We start from the raw sequence: 22,524 nt of genomic DNA, 5'->3' as shown, positions 1-22,524 counted from the left end.
TATCCAGTCGAGTTGTTAATCTGTTCTTTAATCTCCAACTTGAGTGCATCTGTATATCTTATCAATAATGGAGAAGTGAATAAACATATAGAAGAGAAGATAATTCATAGTAACAATGTATAACTACCATAAGCTTGTTGCTAGAATTATTAGTAGATGGTAGAAGTAAAAAAAAATTGAATATTTAAATAAAAACTTATTTTAAAAACATATGACCTGAATTGTGTTCTAAATGTATAAATGTCCTAACAGCTGAAACCAACCAAACAGACCAGTATATTACCAATTATAACATACTTTACATAATATAGACAGTTTAATTATACAAAATAATCTGTTACCTTTAAGAGTTTCTCTTTATACTGACTATTACATAAATGGATTCATATTTCTATCACCTTTTCACTAATCAAATAAATGTTCATGGAAATATTCAGTAACATAGCAGTGACATATAAGAACTATAGTGAAATGTGGCAGCTGATTATTAGTATGCTATTTTCATATTGAAACATACTGTTTTTAATTAATGCATATGGTAATACATTTATATAGCCTTACTGAAAATGTTAACAGGCAATGTTATATTTTAAGTGTAACTTAATAAAAGCATGCATATAATGAATGCATTTTCCTATCACTGCTAAAAGACACTTTTTTCACATATTGCAATTCTGAATACATGAGATTTGGATAAGATAGGCAGTCACCCACACTTTAATAGCAACAATTCCATTACTTTTAAAATAGTGTTTTTTTAGCATTGTGTGCTTATCAGCATTGAATAGTAGAGTTTAGTTACAGGAAACATATCAAATCCAACTAATAAATGTTAAATATTTTAAGAAATTGATTTCTGTAATAAAATTATTTATATATATAATGTGTAGCTGACAGTGTTCCTCAAATGCCATATGTATGCATTTGTTGGTTTTCATATAGATGCTCTCAGTGGGAGGGCGAAGTCACATGATTCATCTAGGACTTATTTAGCATTGCCTTATAACCCCTTGCTTTATAATAAATTAATCTTAACTTTTTTTACAATTGAATGTTTGTTTCATAGATTTCTAAATTGAATGAGAAACTGTTTACTTGTTCATGCTCCACAGTCTTATTTCCCCCTCTCCTCTCACTCCAGCCTCCCTTATAAATGCACAGATATACTAATGAATCTAGTGTGCATAATCACATTGGAAGACTCTGACTCCACAATCTATACAACTGACTAAAGATATCATACAAAAGGTACAGCAAGTTGCCATCAGCTTTCTCTGCTGTTTGAAGGCAAATAAAGATTAGAGAGGGTATGCGGATAAAAGACATCTTGGGCAGCAGATTTAACTGTCAGCTTCTTTACTTATGCTGTTTCAGTGCAAACATGTACTTGTTAACACAATAATTCAGGTTTCAGCTGCACAAGTCCAATGAACTGAAAAAGCCAAGATATTGTACTTTCCCCATTTGAGCCCCTGGCTGGGAACACCTCACAATGTGAGTACAGAAATATCCTTTTGCTTTTCTCTGGCGAAGTCTAAGAGCATTTGTGTAATGCTTGCATCAGTACATATAAAGTAGATTTGAATGCCCCCCTTCTCTCTACAATGTAAATAGAAAAGCATTCTTTCTATGAAAATTCATATTTATTTTTTAGTTAACTTTTAATTATATTCCCCTAAGATATATTAAATAATTCTGCATTTGACTAGGATAATTTATAACTGCCTGTTTTCAACTAAACATCAATTCATTATATTTTCTTAGGGAGAAGTTCAGCATTTATTTAATGTGAATCATTTAGTATTGATAACAGTAGAGGGAACGTACAATTTAGTGAACTACAAAGTTGAAAATGTGAGCTTCACATTTTACTGTGTGTATGAAAATACAGTGGGTGTCAAGCAAATATTTTCTCATGTGCTAATGAATCGACACAAATAGTGATATCAGGAAAAATGCTGTAGGCACTCGAGGCAGACCAAATAAAACCAAAAACTTTAGCGTGCTAAACAATTTAATTCCAATGCTTTTGTCAAGGAGACTTCATCAGAAATTAGATTAGGGGCTGACAGTCCGCTCGGACTCAATGAATCAGTCAACATCAAATGCTTTTTGGAAGACAAAGTCAAGTTAGTTAGTTTTTCCTAAGGGTTGCTGAACAGTGTTGTATTTATTTTTATACAGGTGCTTATATGTATTTATTTATTTATATTTAAATACATTCATTAGTTGCAAGTAACACATATTATTATATATTTTTAAGTGTTTTAGTTTGTTTTGTTATATGTTTTTAAATGAACACTTTTTTAGTTGTATGTATTTCTGATGAAGTCTCCTTGACAAAAGCGTTGGAATTAAATTGTTTATAATGCTAACATTTTTGGTTTTATTTGGTCTTCCTCGAGTGCCTACAGTGTTTTTCCTGGTATTTTGGTTTTTACACTGTGCTGTTTTTTCTTGACAAATAGTGATATATAATTGACAAGACTATTGAATAGCATCATGTTTTTTGTCTTTGACTAAATTGCTGAAGATTAAATGAGTTTTCTGCTTCAGGTTGATAACTGTTTTCATTGTCCTTGTCAGGCGATCTTGTCATTTTAGTTGTTCAGATGTCCATGTCTTCCCAGAAGATGTCAGACCATTGTTTGTGTTTAAATTTCTTGCTTCTTCTATAGTACTGATTGGTAATTAAGCTGGGTATTTATACTAGAAAACTGTTGTAGTAGTTGTTCTGAAGAAGTCTTTAACACTAAGACGAAACCTAGGTTAACAATACGTGTGTCATATCTTTTGTGATTCTTGTGGAATAATACGTGTGTATCGTGTTTTTTGTGAATCTTGTGGAGAATAAAGTGACATTATCGTATCCTTACCTTCATGGGGAGCTATATTTGATTATTGGATTTACGTGGTTCCTGTGGTGAATTTAGTGAATATTTACCTTCAAAACAATTTCCTGTATTGGAACTTGGTTTGGTTTGTTGGTTCCTGCATTCGAACTACCATATCTTCGGAATTTGTAGTGGTCGTGTGGTTACTTAGTTAGTTTGGTACCTTCAACCTGTTCAAACACCAACCCCAGACCATCAACTACTTCTAACCCTGTCATTATTAACCCCCCAACTCAACAAAATGTCATACAAACCCCATTCTCATTTCAGCCCATACCCACTGACACCATCAAACTGCTACAAAACTAAAATCCTGCTCTACCTCATCTGACAATCTCTCACCATACTATCTCAGACTGGCTGCTAACTCAGTCACTTACCCAGTCAGTATCCTTATAAATGGGTCTTTATCCAAATCAGATGTACCTACCATATGGAAACAATCTCACATCACCCCCATCCACAAAGGAGGCAACTCTTTTGATTCATTCAATTTCCGTCCTATATTCATCTTGTCACCCATATCCAAAATTCTCGAAAGAGGTATCCATCAGCAGGTAATGCAGTATCTATTGCAAAACAATCTTTTAACCAAAACCCAACAAGGCTTCCAACCTAGCCACAGTACAGGTACAGCCCTATTATCTTTTACAGACACTGTGAACAAGGCCAGAGATGCAGGATGCTGTACAGCCTCAGTATTCCTAGATCTCTCTGGGGCCTTTGGCACAGTGTCTCACCCCTTACTTTTGAACACACTGTCTTCACATAACACAGTAAAATGGTTTCAGAGCTACCTCAAGGATCGTAAATAAGCAGTAAAATGGTCCAATGAATTCTCAACCTTTCTTCACAACCCTACGGGAGTCCCTCAAGGCTCCATCCTAGGACCCCTACTCTTCAACATATTCACAAACAACCTTCACACTGCCTCTCACCCTGGAACCCTCATTCAGTACGCTGATGATTCCACCATAATCTGCACTGCTATATCACTACCAGAACTACTTTCAAAAACTCAACAGCCCTTTACTGCAGTCGAATCCTGGCTAAGAAATGCCCAACTCTTTCTTAATGTAAAGAAGACAAAACTGGTACTATCTCATCCCCAAAACACCTCCCTGTCACTGATCATTTCAACATCCTCGCATCTGATAATTCTGTCATAGAAATAGTGCAGGAAACCAAACTTCTAGGTGTTATCATTGACAATAAACTTTCATTTGACCCCCATATACAGCAAAGTATAAAGAAAGCTCATCAAAAACTGGGACTGTTGTATAGAAACAAACATTTCTTTACTGCAGCAACCAAAGCTACCCTTGCAAAAACATTTTTACTTCCCTCCCTTCTTTATGGTGACCCTATCTTAACTAATTTGCAAACTTCTACCCTAAGTAGGATGGAATAATGCTACAACAAAGTTGCAAAGTTTGCCACAAACTCTAAATATCACACACACCACTGTAAACCACTCCTAGAATTAAACTGGCTTGAACTCCCCAACCAACTTGCCTTTATTCAGAGATCCACCTTGCACAATCTTATTTGCAAACCTACTGCCTGCCCTGCACTAGCCATTCTAGTCACAACTTACACACCAGATCGATCCCTATGATCAAAAGACAAAAATCTCTTCGCTATCTCAAAACCCACAAGAAAACCAGGTCACTCTCTGTATTCATGCTCTGTCTCTATACTTTGTAATTTACTACCTCTAGCTACCAGGTCTGTGCCTGGCCTAAGTCATTTCAAAGCCTCTTTAAAAAATAATCTCAAAAACACATGGCTCTGCTCCTGCATAAAGCCTGCCCAATACTCAGGTCTTCCTCGTCTTCCACACTAGCCTCATCGTCCTCTTCTGTCACATTTTAATCCCTGGCAGACTGCAAGATCATAAGGCTCTTCTAACTCCTCCTCTGTTTCTGTACCATATCCTTAAGCTACTGCTCAGGCTTTATTGCTTCTGTACTTCTTGACTGTCTCTCACTATCTATCTGCATCACTAACTTTCTGGCTGCTATTTTCCTAACTGAAACTAACATTCTATTTTTCATGTACTACAGTAGTCAATGTTACACATTGCACTACCTATGAACTGTGTTTTTTTTGGACACTATCTACATCATGTATTGTGAGAGTGACTATTGTCTGTAATGTTTTAACTCTGTAGAATTGTCTAGATGTCTAGTAATATATTGCAACCTCTTGTAACATACTTTGTTCTTTCAACTTATTTTTGTGTAGTATTTCTAATGTAATTTTGGATTATACTGCATTTGTATTGTACTGTATGTGGAGCTTTTCTCCCTGGGCCTCTGGCCCGCTGCTGAAAATGGGTTCTGCAGACCCAGTCAGACCACCATGGTAAACAAATTTCAAATAAATAAATAAATTACATGAAAAGAGACATGGAAGAGCTCTCGGATCATGTGGCCCAGGCAGGTATGACCCTAGCCCTGAGTAACATCCTGCCTTTGCCCAGAATGATACCACAATATAAGGACAAATGATTGACTTCAACAGTTGGCTAAGCTTCTGGTGTCATTCAAAGGGGATCCAGTATCTGCCTGCCTGGGATGACATGATCGACAGACCACGATGCTTTGCCAGAGATGGTCTGCACCTGTCACCCCTGGGATTCAGGTTACTGGCTAAGGCTCTTGCCACCCCTACAGTGCCTTTTTTAGGCAAAGTTAAAAGGACAAAACCACCACCGTAACAGGTACAAGCATGCAAAATCTGAAGGTAATGCTATGCTAAAAGTCTAAACATCAAAATGCACTCTCTCGAGGCACTCCTAAAAATGGAGAACATTGATATCTGTGCAGTAACTGAGACCTGGTTCAAGGCTCCAGAGAGCACCCCTGCAATACCAGGCTACAACTCTTATCACACTTTTCGGCCACCAAACCAGGACCGAAACACTAAAGGTGGAGGAATGTCAATATTCACCAAGGATATTCACACCACCAGGCTAGTTGCCCAACACAATGCGTCTGAAATTCTCCAGGTGCAACTAACACTTGGTAAGATTGCAGTCCAAATTGTAGCTTGCTACAGATCCCCCACATACCCCAAGATTCTCACTACACCTTTCTAAACATACTGGAAAATATTAAGATAGAACCAAACACCCTAATACTGGGTGATTTTAACTACCCTGCCATTAACTGGGAAAACTACTCCTGTACCAACACCTTTGCCCAACGGTTCTTGGACTTCATAAATTCCGATGCCCTGGATCAACTAATCCATAGTCCCACCAGGGGCTCCAATATTCTAGACCTGGTCATTACCAACATGGGAAATCAATGCTCCACACCTATGGTCACCCCCTCATTAGTCAGGTCTGACCATAAGCTAATCGCCCTTAACATCCACATCCCACCCCCACCCCCAGTAAGGAAACCTCCATAAAAAAAACTTCTCCAAAGCCAACTTCATGCTACTCAAGTCAGTGACAAACTTCATGACACCCATGCAGACGGGAACTGAAAGTTCAACTGCTGAATCCTACACTAAGGCACTGTACGAGCACATCCACTCATGCATGAATCGTGCCATCCCAAATAGAACCAAGATGCTCTCATCCAAAAAAAAGGAAGCCAATCTGGTGGTCCCCTGCCATAAACAAACTTTACAACAAAAGGAAGAAACTGTTGCAGAAAAGAGGAAAATCCCAGGATGCAAAAAAAACTCCCTTACCAGCCTCCGTAAGAAACTGAGATCCCTCATAAAATCCTCCAAAGCTAGTTACGAAAATAAAATTGCCAAAGATTCCAAAGACAGCCACAATGCATTCTATAACTATGTCAAGAATCTAAATGCCAGTGGTCAGATCTGCTCTGAGCTAAAACAGAATGACATTAAATATAGTGATCCCAAGGATATTGCCAATATCCTGGCAGATCGATTCCGTGCCAACTTCACTCCCCTCTCACCCCCTAAATGGCCCATCTCAATACCAGAAGATTGCCAGATTCCGTTAATAACGGCCACACAGGTAAAAAAGCACTCTCCAAAGCTAAGAATACAGCATCCATGGGACCAGATGACATCCCAGGCTGTGAACTACAATATGAACTGGCACCTCACCTAAGTGTCATGTTTAATCATAGCCTCACCTCAGGTTTCATGCCCACTGAGTGGTGCAGAGCTACAGTTATCCCACTCCATAAGGGGGGATCCACCTTGGATTCTGGAAACTACCGTCCCGTCAGTCTGACAAGCCTTATCTGCAAGGCCATGAAGCGTATTATCATGGAACTTATAAACAAAGACACTGGCAACCTTCAAACACTGGACCCCATCCAGTTTGGGTTCGTGAAGGGCCGATCTTATCTACTGAACCTGATTGACTTCTTCAAATCTGTCTCCAGAGCCATGGACAAGGGTAAGATGGTCCACACAGCCTAGACCTTGCCAAGGCCTTTGACACCATCCCCCACTCTGGAATCATAGATAAACTTACTAAGCTGGGCATTGATCCCTACGTCACCCAATGGGTTGCTAACTGGCTTACTGATAGAACCCACACTGTAAAAGTAGCCAACTCCAAATCCAGCTCCAGACAAGTGACAGGTGGAGTACCTCAGGGTTCAGTCCTGGGACCGCTCTTGTTTGGCATGTACTTCTCTGAAGTACAGGCCAACACTAAGGGACTCTGGCTAACAAAGTTCACAGATGACTACAAACTGGGAGCCATTACTGAATCCCCAAATGATGTGGATACTCTACAAAAGGGCCTTACAGAAACAGATGCTTGGTGCCAGAGCCATGGGCTCAAGCTCAATGCCAAGAAATGTATAGTTATCTCCTTTGGGAAAAAACATGTACCCGTGAATTACCATATAGGTGGCAGTACACTAAACACCAAAAGTGTGATAAGAGACTTAGGGACACAGGTGGACAGTGGTCACACCTTCGATAACCACATCGCCACAACAGTCAGGAAGTCCTTCTATGTGGCACACCTCATCATTAAGGGCTTTTCATCTAGAAAAAAGGAGGTCATTGTCCCACTGTACTCATCCATCATTAGACCCATTATAGAATACAACGCCCCATTTGGTATGCACCTCTCAAGACATCTGAAACAACTGGAAAGGCCGCAGAAATACCTCACTAAAAGAATCACAGGCCTAAAGCAGATACCCTACGCTGACCGCCTTAAAAAAACTCCAGCTATACTCTGTTGCATATATGCGACAGAGGCAATCTCTGCTTAACATACAAGGCTATGTCAAGCCCAGAGCTGTTGGACATGCTACACTTAAAGAAATCCCAATCCCTCAAAGTCCCACGCTCCAGGGATCTAAACCTTGTCTTCACAATAAACAAAACATGCTGGAGGGATAGGTTCCTCACCCAGAGACTCCCCAGACTCTGGAATAGATTGCCCATACATGTCAAGCAGAGTGCCTCTTTGGCCCTCTTCAAAAGGAACCTTGACGATTGAATGGGAGAAAGGAAATTCACCCCGGGGATCACGTCAGTCACCCTCCTAGACAAGGGTCCAGGGAAGTAAATAGTGTGGGAAGAAATAGCCAGGGAATTGTTATGGCTAGGCTTCTATAGGCCCTAGGGTTGATAGCCTAGTACCAACCTATGAACCTATAAACGTATGATCATTATCGGATCTTATAAAATGGTTGTCCATTTTCAGTAGATCTTTCGACCATGCAGTTTTCAGCACTAGCTCTTTATCATAGGTTCATAGGTAGGTACTAGGCTATTGGCCCTAGGGCCTATATAAGCCTAGCTAAAAAGGTACCCTGGCTTTCGCCAGCCCAAGAAAACTATTTTCCTGTACCCCTGTCAAGTAGAGCCACAGAAGTGATCCCGGGGTGAATTTCCTATCTCCCATCCAATCATCAAGAGTTTTCTTGAAGAGTGCTAATTAGAAGCTTTGTTTGATATAGATAAGTAGTTTGCTCCAGAGTATGGGAAGTCTGTGGGACAGGAATCTATCCCTCCAGTATGTTCTGTTTATTGTGGTGACAAGGTTTAGGTCCCTAGAGCGTGTAGCGCAGAGGGATTGGGATTTCTTTAAGTGGAGCATGTCCAACAGCTCTGAGTTTGACATAGCTTTGTATGTTAGGCAGAGATCGCCTCTGAGTAGGTGATATGCGACTGAGTAAAGCTGGAGTTTTTTGAGACTGTCTGCATAGGGCGAGATCTAGATCAAGGAAAAGATTACAACTTTACCACTGTTGATCTCGGAGGTGTTCCTAGTTTTGTGGGAATTTGTGTAACTGTTGACCAATGCTCTCTTTCTGTTTCACATGAAAAGCCTTCTTGTATATTAAGTAACTGTAGAATCCACACCCTCCTGGTACTGCGGTAGCATTGTCGCCTCATAGTTAGACGCTGTCCGGTTCGATTCTCAGCTAGAGCGTCCTCTGCATGGAGACATGCGTGAATGGGCGTACCTTCATTGAAGGTTGTGCGTCAGGCTTGGCAAGCCAGTACGTAAAAATCAACTGCCAATCATTAGCGGACCGGAGTTCTGCTGTGGCGACCCCTAACCGGGAAAAGCCGAAAGACACAAACAAACAAGAATCCACGCCCTCCCCCCTTTCCAGATCCTTCATCTTTTTTAGTAATCCTGGGCCAGATTAAAAAAGTGTTGCTCTCAGTATGCGTCTGCCCTGATTCCAAAATACTTGCTTTCAGTGTAAGTGACTGACTTCATTGTAAGGCCTTTGTATAAACAGGCTTTACACTTGAGGCCAGATTCCAAAAGGTCTGCTCTCAGTGTAAGTGATCACTTACACTAAGAACAGTTTTTTGGAATCAGGCCCCATGTATTTTATTTTGAAAGAAATTCTGGTTTGTAGTTCTCTTAACGGTCCATCAATGTCATTTAGTGCTACTTCCATTTATTTAATTAGGAAATTTTGTTTTTTCATCATGGATTTCAGCAGCTCAGTGTGTTTTGTGTTTATACTGTTTTCTTGTAGTTTATCCAGTTTTGATTGGATCTGGTCTATCTTGAAAAGTTCCTCTAATGTAAATAGTACTTGTGGAATATTATTTTTTTTTTAATTACATGTCTTGGAGTAACCTTCACAGAACTTATTTGTTACAATTCCAAGTGTGAAAAAGTGAGAGAGACTTTTGACAGGATTTTTTCCAAGTAATTATTTTCAGAAGTTGGTCTTTTTCCAAGTAGACCAAAGTATGAGTGGTTTCCTGTCACTTTGCCTGAAAGAAAATCCAAAACGACAATAGAGCTCCTTTCAGTTGTTACTCTTCCTCCATCTTGGTTCTGCCCCCCAAGTGACTAATATGTGAACACCCCCCCACAAAAAAAAAATGTGTATGTTGATGTCCATGGCTTAGACTGCTGTTGTCCAAACTGGGAATGAATGGTCTATAGTGGCTGTTGACCTACAGGAGAAGAAATGGGGAGGTTTGGCAGCAGCAGCTAGATGCTCAGCGAGCACTGTGGCAGAAAAAGTATACAGAGCAAAAACTAAATAGCTGCATAATTAACTTAAATAATTTCATCTGTTTGTAGCTAATAGAATTCCTTAATACTTTAACGTTTTACAGTTTAAATTGTCTATTATAGATTTATCTGCTTTTTGATGCATTAACATTGAATTTTTCTTACTCTCATTTTATTATAGCTTAGAAAATATTTTGAATTCCTTAATCATTGCCCTTATGTACACACACACCACACACCACATACCACACACACACGTTTTACTAATGTGGTGCTTTAATATTTGGCACATTGTTGAATGCCAGTTAATGTTAAGGTGAAGGAGTGAGTATGGCAAGAGGCACAAAGTAACAGGGGGAATATAATTCTTTAACATTGCTAGCACTTCACACGAAGACAGACGCTTCCAAAGTTGCCTCTAAATTAGTGCTTAATTTAATACATATTTGTAACCTTGAGGTTAAATTAGTGCATCAGTTCTCAAGTAAAATAGTATGGAGAACATGCCAGATGGGCGTTGCAAAAGGCATCAAACAGTGAGAGGTTCAGATAATTGGAATGTGTTTGTTTTGCTTAAATAATGTAAGTGAAATAGTTTATACTACAGTCTGGCGTCTGGAGATACATCTATGCTTTGAGAAGAGACTCTGGAAGCAGTAGCTGCAATAAACCAATGTACGTGTTGAAATGTATTAAGTTATTCTTAACTTGGTACTGATTTCATAAGTTAAGAATTTTTGCTGTTGTCTCAAGTTTTACTTTTTTGTATGACGTAGTTTTATCTTTCCTGTCTCTTAATAACATAACATATTTATTTTAAAAGATGCTGTGAGCACACTTGTCTTTAAGGGGGCATAACCAGTTGTTTTACTGGTGAACAGATGAGGTTATCAAAAAGAGCAAAAAAAATGTATATTTCTCTTTGTGACTAGGTCATTTACTGTAGGTTATTGAATATGTACACTCAGGAAGACATAACCTTTATAATTCCCAGGGAATCTGTGTCTAACATGAGGTGGACACTGTGTACACTTTGAGGTAACTCTGAATTCAAGAGCAGTCATCTCACAATGCCTTTGCTGTCTATTCACTCAGAAAGGTTACCCAAGTGAACACAGAAGTACCTTACAAAGAGGATTACTGGCCTCAAACAAATGCCCTGCACTTCCGTCTCAAAAAACTCCAGCTTTACTCCATAACATATCGCCTACTCCGAGGTGATCTCTGCCTAACATATAAAGCTACGTCAAACCCAGAGCTGTTGGACATGCTACACCTAAAGAAATCCCAATCCCTCCGTGCTACATGCTCTAGGGGCCTAAACCTTGTCACCACATAAACAGGACACGCTGGAGGGATAGATTCCTGTCCCAGAGACTTCCTATACTCTGGAACAAGCTACCCATCTATGTCAAGCAAAGTTCTTCATTGGCACTCTTCAAGAGGAATCTTGATGAGTGGATGGGAAATAGGAAATACACCCCAGGGATCACTTATGTGTCTCTGCTGGACAGTGGCACAGGAAAATAACTTTCTTGGGTGGCGTAAGCTATGGAACCTTGCTGGCTAGGCTTGCGTAGACCCTTGGGCCGATAGCCTAGTACCTACCTATGAACTTGGTGGTAACCTTTATGAATCCATCTATTGTCTTGGTCTACCACATAATAATATTTTATTATTTGCTGACTGTAAGTCACTCATACAGTGATTGAACGTCATCTAAGTGAGCATTTTTTTTAAATAAGCATCATGACTTTTCATCATCTTGCTATGTGATGTAATGTGAATTATATAATGACCTCGCATTAGTGTTAAAAAAAAAAAAAAAAAAAAAAGTGCATGCTAATTGATCAGCCCAACCAGCAATCCCATTGTAAATCGAGCGTATACCAGTAGAAAAAGTCTGGCCGCTGAAGTACCATTGAGCAGCCAGAGTTTTCTATTGACATATGCTATGGAGTGCAGACCAAATACAAGACAAATCAGTACTTGCGCTGCTAATGAGGAATGCAAGCTTTGGTGCAGCGGTCTGCCAGTACGGACTTCACAGAGGGGCGCCACAGAGGAGTACAAAAATCCACCGTCATTCCTCCGGCTGCCTCATGCCCGCTATGACAAAGAAGTGCTTAGTTTGTCAGTACACCCCTTTTCAGGTTAGCATTCCTGCTTTCACAGTAACTTAACAAATTAAGTGTCTTTGCAAATCTGGTTGCAATAATACGTAAGTACCGAAAAATCAAGTATGTTGTGCAAAACTAAAGAATTAGAAATATTCCTGATTTTCCTTGTATTTCTGTGCAGTCTTGACAAACCAGATACAAGAAAAATCAGGTATGTTCTGCAAACTAAAGAAACAGAATCATACCTGATTTTCCTTGTATTTCTGCATAGCCTTGGCAGACTATCATACCTCTGAACTGTCCAGATTTTCGGAGAATGTCTACATTTTTTATTAAAAGAGAAAAAAAAGGCAACAGAGATACTTTTTTCTCTGTTGTTTTTGTTGAACAGCACTGATGTACCATGCATGTTTTTGTTGAACAGCACTGATGTACCATGCAAGTGTGGGAACTTAAGTCCTATGTGCATAAACAGTACATCAGAAAATGCAGAAGAATGGAGAAACAATGTGGAGGAACACTACAGTGCCATTATACAAAGACATTATTTAAGAAAGAACACGGTTGAGCGCTTTCATCTAAGTTAATTAGACTTCATCAGAACAGTTCTATTGCAATTTTACACAGCTTAAATACATTTTTAAAAAACGAATAGGGTTGTACGTCATAACTACAATTCCATATTTAAAGTGCCAGTGTGCATTATATGTTAAAAACCATCCTTCTTATTTCATATGTTAATAATATAATATCCCTTCATAATATGTGCTTAATTACATTTTTTAAAAATAACTGTTAATAAAAATGACTATTAGTAAAAATTAATGTTAGTAAAAGTATTCATTAAAATGTTAAAAAATAACTTTTGGGTAAGTGCATAATGAACATTTGATAATGCATTTTGATACAAATGCTACTTCTTTAGTTTACCAGGTTCTCTAACATTGGCTTTATGGCAAACCGAAACGGATACCGCCCAAAAGGACATACACTATGGTACAAAATACCAAACCCTCAGGTACTGTTAACACGAACTTTATTACTCATGCAAAAGGTACTACTGGTAGCTGCAATAAATATAATTTCAACAACTTTGTAGCCAACAATTTTGACTTTGATAAAAGATGTACAAACAACCGGAATGATGGTAGAAATGACAATAATGAGTCGCAAAATGTAAATAAGGCACTGAAAGATTTAATTTACGTGTTTGGAAAAAAATTGAAAGTTTGCAAAAGTCTCCAAGTGGAGAATGGTTATTTAAAAAAGTGTTTGGATACGAACATTGTGCCTATGGGGTTAAGATTTTTTAAATACCCTATGGGGATAGAACTGGACGATGAAACTACATTGCAATGTACTAAACTTTTTGATGAATTTGGGTTTTCGTTTATGCGTTTTATTATAAGCTGCAATGATAAGAAAATTTGTGTTTTAATGAATGAATTAGAAGAGTTAAATGAAAATATTGTTAATGATTTGTTGTACGATGAACTTGAATATAGTTTGGATTCACAGTACAAATGGGTACAGAATCAAGTTGATAAAACATTTGAAAGGAAATGTATGAAATTCAATAGAGATTTAGAACAATATGCTAAGGGTACAGCATATAGATGGGAAACCAGAGGAAATGGTAAAAAATGGGTAAATCAGGATGGAAGGAAAGTGAATCGGAATACCAGTACCTATAGGGAGCATTACAATAGGCCTAATTCAAGTGATAATGATGTTTTTTTAGAGAAAGATGGCGACTGGGACGAAGTAAGAAGGAAGCAAAAACCAACACACTACTACCAAAAGGAAAAAATGGAAGGGTACTCCCACCAATACCATCAAGGGTGGATGAAGAAGAGATAGTGAAACTTAATATGGTTACTAGTGTGTATAAACAATTCCACATTTACAGTTATACTGATTTGCAACTAAATAAGGAACATTTCACCCTATTTAGCAAAGGGATGAAATTTGTACCAGTAAAGAAATTTAATGTGGAGGATGCAATAATTGATGTAAAAAAATATATTAGAAAGTTGAATTTAGCAGTGCTATATGACAAAGATAAGAATAGGAATAGTTGCAAGAAAAATAGAGAAGAATTCAAGAAAAAAAGTGTATACACCCCTTTATTGAATGGTACATTAGCAACGTTCGAGAGGATAGTAGTAGATGATCTATATGCTTATAAGAATAAAGTGAATAATAATAAGGTAAGCTATAATATTAACAGGAGAGAAGCAGACATTTTGAGAGAATTGCAAAATAAACTGATTAGAGTAATGAAGCCCGATAAGGGAGGTGGAGCTGTCATATTTCATCAAGAGGAGTACAAGAATAAGATTAATGACATATTATTTAATTCTGGTAACTATTCTCCTTCCTCCAAGAATGAAGTTAATATAGGGTACAATAAGATTAATGTGTACCTAGAAGACCTATTAATAGACGAAAGGATTAGTACAGACTTATATAACTTTTTGAAAATAGAGAATCCTATTATTAGTACGATAATCGGAATACCTAAGATTCACAAAAATTTATTTGATCCACCTTTTTGTCCCATTATTTCGGGGAACAGGTCCAAAACTTTTAATTTTGGGAAGGTTGTGGACGCATGGTTAAAACCTATGTACAAGTCTATTGATCACATTATTATAGATTCATGGGACTTTTTAGGTAGACTTAAAAATGAAATGATAACACCCGGATGCAAACTAGTTACCATAGATGTGGTAGACTTATTTTCTAGCATACCCCATGATGATGGTTTATTAAGATTGGAAACCCAGAAGGAAAAAGCCAGTCATTTATCTAACGATAAGAGAATGTTAATCTTGGAATTTATGGAAATAGTTTTAAAATACAATTTCATATTATTTGAAGGTGAGTTCTTTATACAAAGTAGAGGTACTGCAATGGGAGCGGCATGTGCCCCAATATATGCAAACCTCTATTTACATGACTGGGAAGAAGAATTTATATTAAAAACCAGATGGTACAGAAATATGTCATGTTATTTTTGTTTTCTGGACGATGTATTTCTGATTTGGAAGGGTACTAATATAGAATTGAATAAGTTCATAGACTTATTTAAATTCAAGATGTAGCTGGTTAAAATTCACTTTCAATGTCGACACGAACAAAATAGCATATTTAGACACCTTGATTGAAATACATAATCACAAAATAAAAACAAATATATATAGGAAGGAAACATTCAGTAACAGTTACCTAGATTTCTTTAGTTGTCATCCTTTTAGTCAGAAAAGAAGCATTATTAGGGGTCAGTGCATTCGAGCAGCTAGGATGACTTCTGATTATGCTGATTTTGTGAGAGAATTGAGTAACATAGCTGAAATGTTCCTTCAAAGAGGATACCCTAAATGGTTGGTAGCGGATGTAATAGAATATGTAAGAACACAATGGGGTAAAAAGTATACACCACTGTTAGGTAAAGGGCCCCTCAGGGAACAGAATATTGGAGAGAAAGAGATAGAAGAAGAAACTATTGATTATAACAAAGCCTGTATAGTACAGTATACCCTATGGTGTGGAGAGGTAAAGAAAATTATATCGGATAATTGGAATTTATTTAAGACAGACAGAAAAATAGCTGATATTGTAGGAAAAGTACCCAGGTTTGTGTCTAGGAATGGATTTAACATGAAGAATGAATTAGAAAAGAAAAAAGTAAATGACAGGGAATTAGGTACCATAGAGGGAACCACTAGGTGTGGTACTTGTAATCAATGTAGGTTTATAATAAAGGAGCACAGCATTATATTGGATGATACTAACCATACAAAAATTATTTTTAAAAGAGGTAATTGTAGGACAAAACATATTGTTATATTATTAACATATGAAATAAGAAGGATGGTTTTTAACATATAATGCACACTGGCACTTTAAATATGGAATTGTAGTTATGACGTTCAACCCTATTCGTTTTTTAAAAATGTATTTAAGCTGTGTAAAATTGCAATAGAACTGTTCTGATGAAGTCTAATTAACTTAGATGAAAGCGCTCAACCGTGTTCTTTTTTTTGGAATAAACAAGTATTTTTAAACATTGGTGTCGGTGTGGATGAGTATATGCTGTGAGGAACAAGCAGCTGATTTTGTATTTATTTGTTGACTAGTTCCTTACTTCTTGTGTTATTATTTAAGAAAGGTTAGCAATTTCTTTCTTGAATAATATCATTGTATAATAGTAATAACCCACGCCTGGCTGTGGGCAGTGCTGGCTTTACCCAGGATTGCTTTTGTTTGATCATTCAGGCTTCTCACTTGTGATCAAACCATACCAGCCGTGGATAAATCCAGTATTACCCACAACCACTGGTGCGTTATTGCTTAATTATCCTGAATTATTCTGTACACAAAGTTTTATCATTCTATCAAGAAAATTGAGTAGATTTACTGGAGAAGCTGGCAAAGTACTTTGATAGCTATTTTTTGTGGAAATGGAAACATGTATTTTTGCCTTTATTGAAAAACTGTTGTTCTATGGCTATTGTATTTTTCTTCCCCTTAATGATATTAAAAAAAAAACACTGAAATATTACAAAAAGCTGAAAACGAGAGCACTGCAGTGATTTTTTTATATGAATAATTTTGAACATTGTTGTGTTTGGAGTAATTTCCCGTGCAATAACTTTACCAGTCGTACTCCATGGACTGGGGTCCAAACCTCTGTGAATGGTGATCCAGAATTCTAGATGTTTCTTACATGGATATTTTGGTTTAAAACAGACTGAAATTTGGTAGGCCATACATAGTTAGTGACAGTTTGAGGACCTATTTCATGTACATCACAATACAAGTTAATGTGGCTGGTAACATTTCTATGTTTTGGAGAGTTATTTCTTTCTTTCCTTCACAGAATAATTTTGGATTTGCTGAAAATGAATGTTGCCCCATTAGCTGTGTTCCAAATGCTCAAATCCATGTGTGCTGGACATCGAATCACAGAGCCTTCTGCAGCAGGGAATATAACCAACCCAGCACAGTATGTGCTGATGGATACCAGAGGTTAGTCAGAAAAATGTCAAGCTAACTAGATAGCTAAATTCTTTAACTAGAATAGTTGCAAAGAATGTTTAGATTAGGCTACTTTAACTTGAAGATTCATTTAAGAAATAAACTAGCACATGATCTGGGTTATATACTAATGTTATTTTATAGTTTTTACAATATTTTGAGACTGCTTTTGCTAAAAATGCAGAAAAAACATCCTGCTCATTTTAAATTTAGAATAGATTATTTCTTAAACGAGTAGTAACCCTCATATATTTTAAGTGCAGCATGATATCCTGTTAACGGACAACTCTTTTTAAATAGCTATTTGGGCTAAATGGATTTACTTTATACCTTATTTCACTGTTAAAATGAAATACTGGCCAGGAATCATTAAACATGTCAAATAGTAAATTACCTAATTGCTGCTTATCAAATCTAATTTATTGAAAGAATAGCAAGAACTGTTTTATTTAGCAGCAGCAGGGTTTTTCCATTTTCCTCCAAAGGTTTGCTGCATAGATCAGCTGGCTGCTCAAAGTTGTTCCTGTTTGCACTATAAGATTTTTCTCCTTGGATTTCCCCTACAGTTGAATATTGGCCATACAGATTAACCCATTTTATATTGACAGATATTTCAAGGCTACAAAGTGTTATTTCTACTCATTCCTTACCATTGGCCCCCTCAAGCCACACCACCTTTCTCCAGTAGGGCCGTACAAGTTATTGCCAAAATAAGTTTGTGGCTACCCATCCAGTCATCTTGGTTATGTTTAAAGGAAGCTAGTGAGTCATAATGCTTAACTTGCAGGGAAGGTTTATTCCAGAGCTTTGCTAAGAATATTATTCAGGATAGTGTGAGAATGGTTTCTGTGTCCATCCCATTTTTTTTATTTCAGTAACCCAGTTTTCATTAAATCCGGTTAGGTGAACCTCAGAGTGAGGAAATGAGATTCAGCTTGCTGCTACATATCCCTTTCCTTTACCCAGATGTTTTGTTTGAAAATGATATCGCATGTCAAACTTGAGCTTTTAGGCTTGCTTACAGAAATAGTTTTTCTTAAAAAACACCTTTATTAAATTATCACTTACGACATGGGCACATATACATTTAATAGAAAATAAAACTAGCCATATTACAAATTTTTTCATTTACATACATTATACACCAGTTCAGTTCTCTGCTGTGCAGAGGCTGTATGTCTTCCCTACATTCTCGTGGGTTTCCTCTGGGTGCTCCAGTTTCCTCCCACATTCCAAAAACCTGCAGTAAGGAGGATTGGACACTCTAAATTATCCATAGGTGTGAGTGTGCTTATGAGTATGGGGAGTGAAGAATTACTAGATCAGGGCTAGCCACCCAGTGGTGTAAACCTTTGTTCTAGATGATTGTCACTGTTAAGGTGGCACATCAGCTTGCCACTGCTGAGGTGACACCCCGATCCCATGTGCAAAAATGGGAAAAAGGGGTTGTGGATTGATGGATACATTACATGTATGTTTTCTTTCTCAAGAACAACTCTTATTTAGTCCTCCTCCTCCTGAATAATATTTTGCATGTATTGTTCCTACAAATTCCATTTATTTCTGTTTTGTGTATGGAATTTTTAAAAATGGTTAACTCATTACATTCCTAAAAGACATGTTTCCAGTTACCTTTTTCTATCCCATCATATCTCCAACATTTGATATCTACTTGAGGAAATTTTTTTTGAAGTCTGCTTGGGGTGTAAAAATACCTATGCAAATACTTACAAGCAAAAATTCTACCCCTTCTGGACTTTACTTGGGAGTTGTACATAATGTCCTCCCATTGTTTCCTTGTAAATTGCTATTACAGCCTCTCTTCCCAATCTTTTCTTGTCTCCTCTGATCGATTCTTATAATTTTTCACAGCAGATTCTGTTCAAGATTCAGCTAAAAACTTTGCCAGAGCAAGTCTTTCACTTAGGACTCTCCTATCTCTTTTTCTTTGCCTATACTGTATCAGTTCTTGTTAATGAAGGCAGTCACTAACCTGCAGTCTAAACTTCTTTCCACTCTAATCCTTTTCCCTCTCTAGTAATTTGCTCCCAGTACTTTGGTTCTTTTGTCAGTTTTCTGCAGTAAACTCAAGACCTTCATGCCAATTTCCTGTACCCATACTTGGAGTCATCCCCATTGGCAAAATTTACTTTCTCCATTTTCATGTTTAGTTTTTAGAATAATTTCTGCAGTTTTATAAATATAATATTCTGTATGGTTGTTGTTATTCTCGTCACAGATCTGCATCTAAAACCCTTATTTCTTTAACAACCCCAACCCCATTTATCATCATCCCTTTGCACTTTGAATTATAACCTACTGCTTGTGTTATGTAATTGAGCCTTAAGTGCATAGCTCTAAAATATCTCTTTGAATCAGGTAATTCTAAACCATCTTGTTCTGTACGGAATATCTGATTATCCCACTTAACTCTTGCTATCTTCTCCTTCCAGATAAATTCCTTCAACTCTTTATTAATTATTGCTCAACTTATCTGGTTGATTAGTTTTCTACCCATGTCAAGCATATTTTTAAAGATTCTAAAAACATTTTCACTGCTTGTATCTTTCTCTCCATATCCACAAACAAGAGCTTCCAGTTTGTCTGATTTTGTATTATCTTCCATTTAGTCCCTTCATACATATCCTTAGCTGCCATAAACAGAAGTCTTTTTAATCCATACTCCTTAATAAGTCATCTTGTAGTGTTTCCGTAAATATGGCTATTGAACCATTCTGTGCATGGTTACATAATTTATGGCTATAGCCTTTACTTTATCTTCATTAATTTTAAATCCCAAAGAGGCTTGAAACTGTCTCCATTTTCCACACCACCAAAATGGCCTTTTCTGGATTTATCAAGTACAAGACATCATCATCTGCAAATAAAGCCAACTTTTCTTGATTACCATATCGGTTATAAACTTAAATTACTGAGTCTTCCTTATTTTCTATGTCAGTGGCTCTAAATATAAAGCAAATAACAAAGGGGAAAGAGGACATCTAGTGCCTCTGTTCTGACACAACGTATCAGAGAGGAACCTTTCCACTTTAATTCTTGCCTGTATGTATCCTCCTAATTAACTTTATTGTATTAGGGAATCCAAATGAATCCATTGCCCTACTCATAAAATCTCATATTTTTTCTGTATCAAGTACTACCAACAATAGCAGTATTTTCTTACATTCTTCTTCCCCCTGGATTATTATTCTGTTAATGTTGTCAAATATTTGCCTGCCCTCCACAAAACCATATTGATCCATATCTGTTAATTTTGGCAACATCTTTGCCATTCTTTTAGCTAATATAGACATAAACACTTTTTATAATTATGAATTAAAATAGAAATGTGTCTATATACAGCCACTACAGCTTTCTTCCAAGATGCTAGTGCTTCCCCTTATTTCTCAATACTGCTAAACAAAATCTTATGGATCATTATCACCGTCTTCCCTCCTAACTTCCAGACTTCCACAAGAATACCATGCGTTCTGGAGACTTCACTGCCCCATTCCAAATGACTTCCTCTCAGACGTACTATGGTGCAAGTCTGCCCTAATACTGAAAGACTTCTTAGTTTAAGTGACTTCCTTTGGTGTAAGGATAAACAGGCTTACACAGGGCACCAGATTCCAAATGACTTGCTCTTTGAGTGGAGCAAGTAGCCTAATCTGCGTGCAAGTCTTGGAGTAAGTGGCCTACTCTGTGAGCAAGTCTCAGAGTAAGTGGCCTGCTCTGCAAGCAAGTCTCGGAGTAAGTGGCCTACTCTGCAAGCAAGTCTCAGAGTAATTGGCCCACTCTACGAGCAAGTCTCGGAGTAAGTGGCCCACTCTGCGAGCAAGTCTCGGAGTAAGTGGCCCACTCTGCGAGCAGGTCTCGGAGTAAGTGGCTCACTCTGCGAGCAAGTCTCTGAGTAAGTGGCCCACTCTGCGAGCAAGTCTCAGAGTAAGTGGCCCACTCTGCGAGCAAGTCTCGGAGTAAGTGGCCCACTCTGCGAGCAAGTCTCGGAGTAAGTGGCCCACTCTGCGAGCAAGTCTCAGAGTAAGTGGCCCACTCTGCGAGCAAGTCTCGGAGTAAGTGGCCCACTGTGCGAGCAAGTCTCAAGTCTCTGAGTAAGTGGCCCACTGTGCGAGCAAGTCTCTGAGTAAGTGGCCCACTGTGCGAGCAAGTCTCAGAGTAAGTGGCCCACTCTGCGAGCAAGTCTCAGAGTAAGTGGCCCACTCTGCGAGCAAGTCTCAGAGTAAGTGGCCCACTCTGCGAGCAAGTCTCAGAGTAAGTGGCCCACTCTGCGAGCAAGTCTCAGAGTAAGTGGCCCACTCTGCGAGCAAGTCTCGGAGTAAGTGGCCCACTCTGCCTGCTAGCAAGTTTTCTGGAATCTGGCCATACATCACTAATCTCCTCCCTTCCTATCTTACCTTATTATTTGTTGAGCTTCATCCTCCTCTAACATTGACATAATTAAGTCTTCCATAAATATTTCCATTTCTGCTCTTTCTTAGCTTCTACATTCCCCTGCTTTATTCAGATTTTCGTATTTCCAAAATATCTCTTAATACCACTATAGAATCTCTGGTTATTTTTCTTGACATGGGCTCCTTAGTTTTCCCAGCAACACTTTAATATACTTTCTATTCCCTAAGTTGTTGTGCTAAAAGTTTTTATGCTCTAAGTTATCAAATAATGTTTGCTTATCAGCAGTCTTTCTAAACTCATGCATATCCAAATACTCCCTTATTTTCTCTTCTGCTATACTTTAACCTTTACCAGCCCCCTAACTAATTTCTATTACTTTTATCTCTTTCTTTTCTTATTTCTGCCCTATTTTTCAAATCTGTTTTTATTTCATCTCATTCTGAAGCTATCCTTTGTGAAAAAATTCTAGCTGATCTATTGACACTCGGATAATTTCCACTGTTTATTCATTGAATAGATAGTGGGAAAGTTCCAGCGTCTCATTTTTTTCTTTACTACACTGTTTTTTATTTAGCTTTTATTGGTGCATTATCTGAAA

At 37.7% G+C, this 22,524-nt stretch overlaps 1 protein-coding gene across 2 annotated transcripts in view; it reads left to right on the top strand.

Annotated features, from left to right (window-relative positions):
* LOC122799330 (mitotic-spindle organizing protein 2B-like) overlaps positions 1-22,524 on the top strand; it is a 280,734-nt gene that overhangs the window by 37,884 nt on the left and 220,326 nt on the right. For both annotated transcript variants that reach the window (XM_044068310.1, XM_044068311.1), the window contains exon 2: positions 17,356-17,504. In XM_044068310.1, the coding sequence (XP_043924245.1) occupies positions 17,356-17,504 (149 nt within the window). The remainder of the gene's footprint in view (positions 1-17,355; positions 17,505-22,524) is intronic.

Source organism: Protopterus annectens, chromosome 4.part0 (genome assembly GCF_019279795.1).
Source record: "Protopterus annectens isolate FY-2018-M chromosome 4.part0, PAN1.0, whole genome shotgun sequence".
Lineage (NCBI taxonomy): Eukaryota > Metazoa > Chordata > Ceratodontiformes > Protopteridae > Protopterus > Protopterus annectens.
This window is presented reverse-complemented; position numbering and strand designations above follow the sequence as displayed.